The sequence below is a fragment of the Gekko japonicus genome, unplaced genomic scaffold (assembly GCF_001447785.1).
Source record: "Gekko japonicus isolate JY-2015 unplaced genomic scaffold, Gekko_japonicus_V1.1 scaffold3084, whole genome shotgun sequence".
Classification (NCBI taxonomy): Eukaryota; Metazoa; Chordata; class Lepidosauria; order Squamata; family Gekkonidae; genus Gekko; species Gekko japonicus.
In genome coordinates, this window is record NW_015176071.1 from 31,159 (window position 1) to 38,359 (window position 7,201).

At 48.4% G+C, this 7,201-nt stretch overlaps 1 protein-coding gene across 1 annotated transcript in view; it reads right to left on the bottom strand.

Annotated features, from left to right (window-relative positions):
- Nucleotides 1–7,201, bottom strand: part of MYO7A (myosin VIIA) — a gene marked incomplete at its 3' end in the record, with an annotated part of 151,777 nt that overhangs the window by 30,052 nt on the left and 114,524 nt on the right. The window contains exons 30-33 of the mRNA XM_015426720.1: nt 4,390–4,507; nt 2,195–2,321; nt 1,659–1,828; nt 250–440 (exon numbers count right to left, since the gene is read on the bottom strand). Of these exons, the coding sequence (XP_015282206.1) occupies nt 250–440; nt 1,659–1,828; nt 2,195–2,321; nt 4,390–4,507 (606 nt within the window). The remainder of the gene's footprint in view (nt 1–249; nt 441–1,658; nt 1,829–2,194; nt 2,322–4,389; nt 4,508–7,201) is intronic.

Below are 7,201 nucleotides of genomic sequence, written 5' to 3' on the forward strand. Positions count from 1 at the left end.
TGCGCGACCGCATTTTGCCGTACATCTGGGGGGAAATTCCCCCGCGCTGCGGGGCACCATGCAGCCGCGCAGCAGCTTGTGTGAAATTGACACGTACCGTCGGGGCAGAAGGGAGGAGTGAGCGCGGAGCAGCGCTTGTGGGAAATCACCCTTAGAGACTATGCCGCATCACCGCTCATGGGAAAAGGCTCAAGGGAACCGGAGGCCCTTCCCACGAGTAACTGACAGCACCCTCTCCGCCCTGCTTACCACGATCTCTGGAGGAGGCGTTGTGACAGTGGGGAGGACGTAGACAGCATCTGTCGGGAAGTCGCCTTTCTGCTTGGTCCTCTCGTTGACGCCGTTGGCCCAGCCAGAGTTCATCACGTTCTCTCCCGTGTCCTGGTCCAGGACAATCAGGTCTCCTTTGAGGAAGCCGAGGAAGCCAGAATCCTCGCTCACTGCGACAGAAAGGACAGTGACATGGATGGAGGGACCACCCCGTTATTTCCCCCCCCACAAAACCGAAGTGAGGCTGAAAGAGGACACGGCTGGTTCAAGGGGAACTTCGTGGCCCAGGTGGCAACTCAGTACACCCTTCTGGCTGTTCAACAGCCAGAAAGGTGTCGTGATTAGAGTGTTGGACTTGGCTGGAGAGACCCCGGCTCCAAGTTGCCACCTGGGCCACGAAGTTCACCTTGGACCAGCTATTTTTTTTTAATTAACAATTTTCAAATATTACAACGTAAAAATTACAATATAACCTGTGATTACCGTAGCTTTCTTACATAATTCATACATTAATTAACAATTTTCAAATATTACAACTTAGAAATTGTACTTTTTACCGTAGCTTCTTACATAATTCATACATAATTCATACATTAATTAACAATTTTCAAATATTACAACTTAAAAATTACAATATAACTTGTGGTTACCGCAGCTTCTTACATACATGGGCTGCCTGGAGATGCCGGGGATTGAACTTGGGACCTTCTGCATACCAAGAACACGCGCTCTGCCACTGGGCTGCAGTCTCGCACCCTGCCTTATTTTCTCATATACCTTTTTCAAGGAAAGCTCAGCTCTGACTTTTTGTCATCCAAATTCATAGAATAGAATCATGGAAGGGACCTCCAGGGTCATCTAGTCCAACCCCCTGCACAAGGCAGGAAATTCACAAAGACCTCCCCCCACGCCCCCGGTGACTCCTGCTCAATGCCCAGAAGATGGCAAAAAAACCCTCCAGGATCTCTGGCCAAACTGGCCTGGAGAAAATGCCTTCCTGACCCCAAAGTAGCATTCCCCTGGGAGTGTAAGAAAGGGCCCTGAGAACTAAGCACTGGGGAAACCCTTCCTGCCCTCCCTCTCGTGATCTGCCTCCGGTCACGGAATCAGCATTCCTGTCAGATGGCCACCTAGCCTCCGCTTGAAAACCTCCAAAGAAGGAGAGCCCAACACCTCCCAAGGGAAAAGTTCCATCAATGGCTATTAGCTATCAGTGGCTATTAGTCAAGTTGACTAGATGGAACCTCTACGTTCAGAGGCAGTGTACCTTTGAGTTGCAACAACAGAGGGTAGTTTTGGCCTCTGTGTCATGTTTAGTCCCTTCCAGGGTCAAATGGTTGGCCACTAGAGATTTTTTTTAAAAAACCTAGTCAGCTCAGTTTTCTTACCAGGAATTGGGTTGTCTTGGAGAGTGACCACATATTTTGATCTTTTCCTGAGGCCTTCCAGGAAAGTCACCACAAGGTCTCGGATGTCCTCAGCATTGTTGGAGGTGAACGTGTACTCGTCTGCTTTGATGGTTGCCATGGTGAAGCTCTGCCCCTGAAGTTTACCCCCTCTAGAACAAGGGTCAAAGAAGAAGAAGAACAGAAGCAGAGATTGGATTTATATACCCTGCCCTTCACTACCCAAAGGAGTTTCAGAGTGGCTTATAATCACCTTACCTTCCTCTCCCCACAACAGACGCCCTTGTGAGGTAGGTGGGGCTGAGAGAGCTCTTTCGAGAACTGCTCGTGAGAGAACAGCTCTGAGAGAACTTGTGACTGACTCAGAGTCACACCAGCAGCCACAAGTGGAGGAGTGGGGAATCAAACCCAGTTCTCCCAGATTAGAGTCCGCGCTCTTAACCACTACACCAAACTGGCTCTATTTAACACACCCTTCAAAATGGACTTCCTGATCAAATGACACATTACTTCCTTACCTACTGCTAGAGACGGCTGTAATCTCCGGGAAGGAAAGTTCCAGAAGGACCTGTTCCTGCTCATCTACAAAGTATACTCCTGTCCAGTTCACAGCTACGATCACATCGTTTTTGGGGAGGCTGGGCCCTGGGATGTAGAGGAGATGTAATTAACCCCCCAAAAATATTTTTATTTAAAACATGGGCTATACCACCTTATCTCCTCACACTCAAAGCAGTGAACAACGTGATAGCCAGTCGTGAGGACACAAAAGGTAACAATTGAGTTAACGAGATCAGAAAATGTCCAGATTTAAACACACAATTAAAAAAAAAATTGCACCGTTTACAAGTTCAGAAGAGCAAAGAACTACAGAACACACGTAACTTAAAATCATATCTAAACACACGGAATTTAAGATGCTCCAAATTAAAACAAAAAAACCCCCACAGAACGCAGCCAAATCTGCCAAAAACGGTTTACCCTCCGCCAAACGCTCTCTGGAATAAAACCGTCTTACATGCCTTCCTAAACGCAGCAAGTAAAGGCGCCTTCCGCAACCATTCCGGTTTGCCATTCCAAAGGACTATGGAAGAGAATAACACGTGTGACCTGAGCTTCATTGCTGTTTCGGATGCAGCTTTTCCTACTGCGGAAGAGACAAGCCGCTCTTTGCAAAGAAGAATGGCTTGCCTCTTTGGCAGGTGGGAAGTGTTATGCCAAAAACAACAAAGGAGTCCGGCTGTGGTTATAGGATTTGTTTCCTTGAATCCTTGCCATGATTACTTTGTGATGATTTATTTCCCAAGGACAGATTGAGGAAGCACATATACCGTTAATATATACATATATGTGTAATAATTACAGCCCTCTTAAGGTCAACACACATGAAGCTGCCTTATACTGAATCAGAACATCAGTCTAACAAAGTCGGTATTGTCTAAGACTGGGAGTGGCTCTCCAGAGTCTCTGCTGGAGGTCTTTCTCATCACCTACTGCCTGGTCCTTTTAACTGGAGATGCCGGGGATTGAACCTGGGACCTTCTGCGTGCCAAGCAGGTGCTCTACCACTGAGCCATAATCCCTCTCTGTGGTTCTCCAAGGTCTCAGGCAGAGGTCTTTCTCATCACCTACTGCCTAATCATTATAACTGGAGATGCCGGGGCTTGAACCTGGGACCTTCTGCATGACGAGCAGAGGCTCTACCACTGAGCCATGGCCCAAGGTGGAACAGCTAGATTCATGTCCTGTAACACCTTACACCAATAAGACTTTGGGGGTATGAGTCTCTGAGAGTCAAAGCCGACTTCATCAGACTGTGTTTGGTATCTGACGAAGGGAGCTTTGACTCTTGAAATCTTATACCCTCAAAATCTTGTTGGTCTCTGAGGTGCTACTGGACTGGACTTGAGTCTAGCTGCAGACCAGTGTTCCCTCCGAGCTGAGTGAGTGTGAGCTAGCTCAGTTTTTTAGCCTCCAGCTCACACATTTTCGTCTTAGCTCAGGAAGGATGGGGCTCCAGAGCAAAACTCATTTATGCAGCAGCCAAATCGCTCGCTCACAACTTTAATGCCAGCAGCTCACAGAGTAGAATTTTTGCTCACAAGACACAGCTTAGAAGGAGCATTGCCACAGACCAATGTGACTATCCTCTGAAAGCCTGTTTAGGTGAAGTCTAGGGATGCCAGCCTCCAGGTGGGACCTGGGGATCTCCCAGAATTATGGCTCGTCTCCAGTCTACAGAGATCAGTTCTCTGTGACCGATTTCCCACAAGCTGCAGCTCCGCGCTCGCTCTTCCCTTTGCCCCGATCGTACGTGTCAATTTCACACTGTGTGCTGCTCGGCCGCATTTTGCCCCGCAGCTCCGCCCGATTTCCCCCGCGTCCACTCAATCCTCAAAAACCAGGATGACGAAACCGCGGGGGGAAATCGGGTGGGTCAAAATGCGGCCGTGCGGCTTCGAGTGGGAAATTGACCAATAGAAGCGGGGCAAAGGGAGGCGCAACCACGGCGCAGCTCTTGTTTGAAATCAGTCATGGTGTTATTGGTCATCAGATCAGCCCTGCCCTGTGTACATCAGGTGAGCTGTCTGTCCTTATGAAGTCCTGCAATCCGACAGGATTTTCTCTGCAGGCCTGGCTGGGCAGGGCTTAACAGACTGCCTTCACCTGTAACTTGCCCCAGCCCCTAGCAAGGCATCTTTTCTAGGATTACCTGAGAACTTGAACGCTTCGTAGAATCTGGAGAACAGCAAAGGCCACTTGAAGCGAGCGAAATCCACCACCTCCTCCTTGACTTTTTTGGGGTCTGCTCTCTTCTGGGTATAGATTCCCTTTAGGAAACAGGAAAATACCAAACCTTATTAATTATCTAGCCAAATAACTTTATTCATATCCCAGCTTTCCCTGCAAGAGACCCAAAGCATTTAACATTGTCCTCCTCTCCTACGTTTTATCCCCACAGTGACCCTGTGAGGTAGGTTAGACTGTGAGCGTGTGAATAGCCCAAGGTCACCCAGCAAGCTTCCATGGCATGTGTGGGGATTCGAACCTGGGCCCCTCACCGCTTTACTCCTTACATCCCGTTTGTATGGATGGGATGGCTCTGATTGCAGTCTATAAAACCGTTCTGCCAGAGAGGAAAGACATTGTAATTTTTATCTGTAGATGGAAGACTCGTTATCACTTCTGATCCAAACCAAAGCAGTGCAAATCCTCTCAGGCCCTAATACCTTGGATTGGAAGCAAACATTAGAAGCCACCAACGTTGGTATGTTTGATTTCGTTTCTTGTACAAATCAAACCTGTGGGTCTTTGGTTTTGTGCTATTTCCTATATTCTACCACCAATTTTTTCATAAAACCTATGCATTTTTAACAGTATTTATTTATTTATATCCCACGCTTCACTCCCCAATGGACACCTGGAGTCCTGTTTTGCGGCACCACATTTTAGGAAGGATGTTGACAAGCTCGAGTGTGTCCAGAAGAGGGCAACCAGGATGGTGAGAGGGTTGGAATCCAAGTCTTACGAGGAAAGGCTGAAAGAGTTGGGGATGTTTAGCCTGGGAAAGAGAAGGCTGAGAGGGGACATGATTGCAGTCTTCAAGTATTTGAAGGGCTGTCATGTAGAAGGTGGAGCGGATCTATTCTCTCTTGCTCCGGATTGCAAGACTAGGTCTAATGGGTGGAAATTACAAGGGAGTCATTACCAGCTAAATATCAGGATAAACTTTCTAATGGTAAGAGTGGTTGAGCAGTGGAACAGTCTGCCTCGGGAGGTGGTGGATGCTCCTTCAGTGGATGTTTTCAAGCGGAGGCTGGATGACCATCTTCCGGGTATGTTGTAGGTATGTAGGGCTATCTTTTGGCTATGCTCCTGCAGAGTGCGGGGGGTTGGACTAGATGACCTGCAAGGTCCCTTCCAACTCTAACATTCTATCACCCTAAGAGGCCTACATCATTCTCCTCTCCTCTGTTTTATCCTCACAACAACCCTGTGAGGTAGGTTAGGCTGAGAGTGTGTGACTAGCCCAGGGTCACCCAGCGAGTTTCCATGGCACGAGTGGCAATTCGAACCTGGATTTCCCAGAGCCTAATCCGACACTTTGACTACTGCACCACACTATCTATCTTAATGAGTCAGTAAGTCACTGTTCCGGGAAGCACATTTTGAACGAGGAGAAACCGAAGGGAAAGAAATCCATCTCAGGAGGGGTCGCCCCCTGACTGCCAACCCCTGAGGCCGTGAAGAATGCTGAGGGGGAGATAGCTCTGAGAAGCTTCACTGAACCAAGAGACAACAAATGTCTTGAGAATTTGGGTACAAAATTGAGAGTAAGTATGACCAACCAAAAAAAATGGCTGCAGGTGAGGTTTGATGTAGTTCTGTTTTTAATTAAAGTAATGGGACCATGTTTCAGCTATGCGGGATCTGCCTTGAGAAAGAAGAAGAAGAGATTGGATTTATACTCCGGCGTTCACTACCCGAAGGAGTCTCTGAGCGGCTTACAATCTCCTTTTCTTTTCCCTTCTCCTCCCCACAACGGACACCCTGTGAGGCAGGTGGGGCTGAGAGAGCTCTCTCTCGAGAACTGCCCTTGAGAGAACAGCTCTGACAGAACTTGTGACTGACCCAAGGTCACGCCAGCAGCTGCATGTGGAGAATTGGGGAATCAAACCCGGTTCTCCCAGAGGCCACACACTTCACCGCTACACCCAACTGGCTCTCTATAAAACGGGAGTCATGGCTGTTCCGTTGGTGGAGCCGTAGGGAATGCAGTGCGCAAGAGAAATATGGACATGAATCCATATTTCCATATGATTCCATATGGACATGAATATGGCCCCACTGGTGGACCTCCTGATGGCACCTGGTATTTCTGGCCAGTGTGTGATACAGAGTGTTGGATTGGATGGGCCTTTGGCCTGATCCAACATTGGTGTCTCTTATGTTCTTATGATTATGGAACAGGGCTTTGAAATTTAAAACCTTGGGAAGTCTTTCAAGACACTTGGCACAGGCACTGTATATTTTGTATGCAATTATAACGATGCTAATGCAACTTATGAACCATTTATAAGTCTGTTTACACCAAATGTATTAATCATATCATGGTTGTATCCAGGGGTCATTTCGCAGAAAAAGAGGTGCAGGAGCTCATTAGCATAACTCATTTGCATATGCCACACCCCCTGACATCACCGGAAGGTGTCAGAAGGCAACACCCACCGCTCAGGCTCCACTGGACTGTTTTGGATTGCTAGCTATTGGGGGGGGGGGCGTGGAGATCTGCCCTCACAGAGGAGGGAGAGCTTGTACCTGAATAAAACTTGGTCTTAAAGGTGCCACTGGACTGTTTTGGACGGGGGGGGGGAGGGCTCTGCAACTTACCTGGCTGCTTCTTGCACCTCGTGGCCTGACTAAGGGCTGCTGGGAGCAGGGGGTGGGGCTTGTTGCATGTGCCCGCCCCCTGGGCTCTTTACTGCCGGAGCTCCGCTTCTGCAGGAAATGACCCCTGGTTGTAT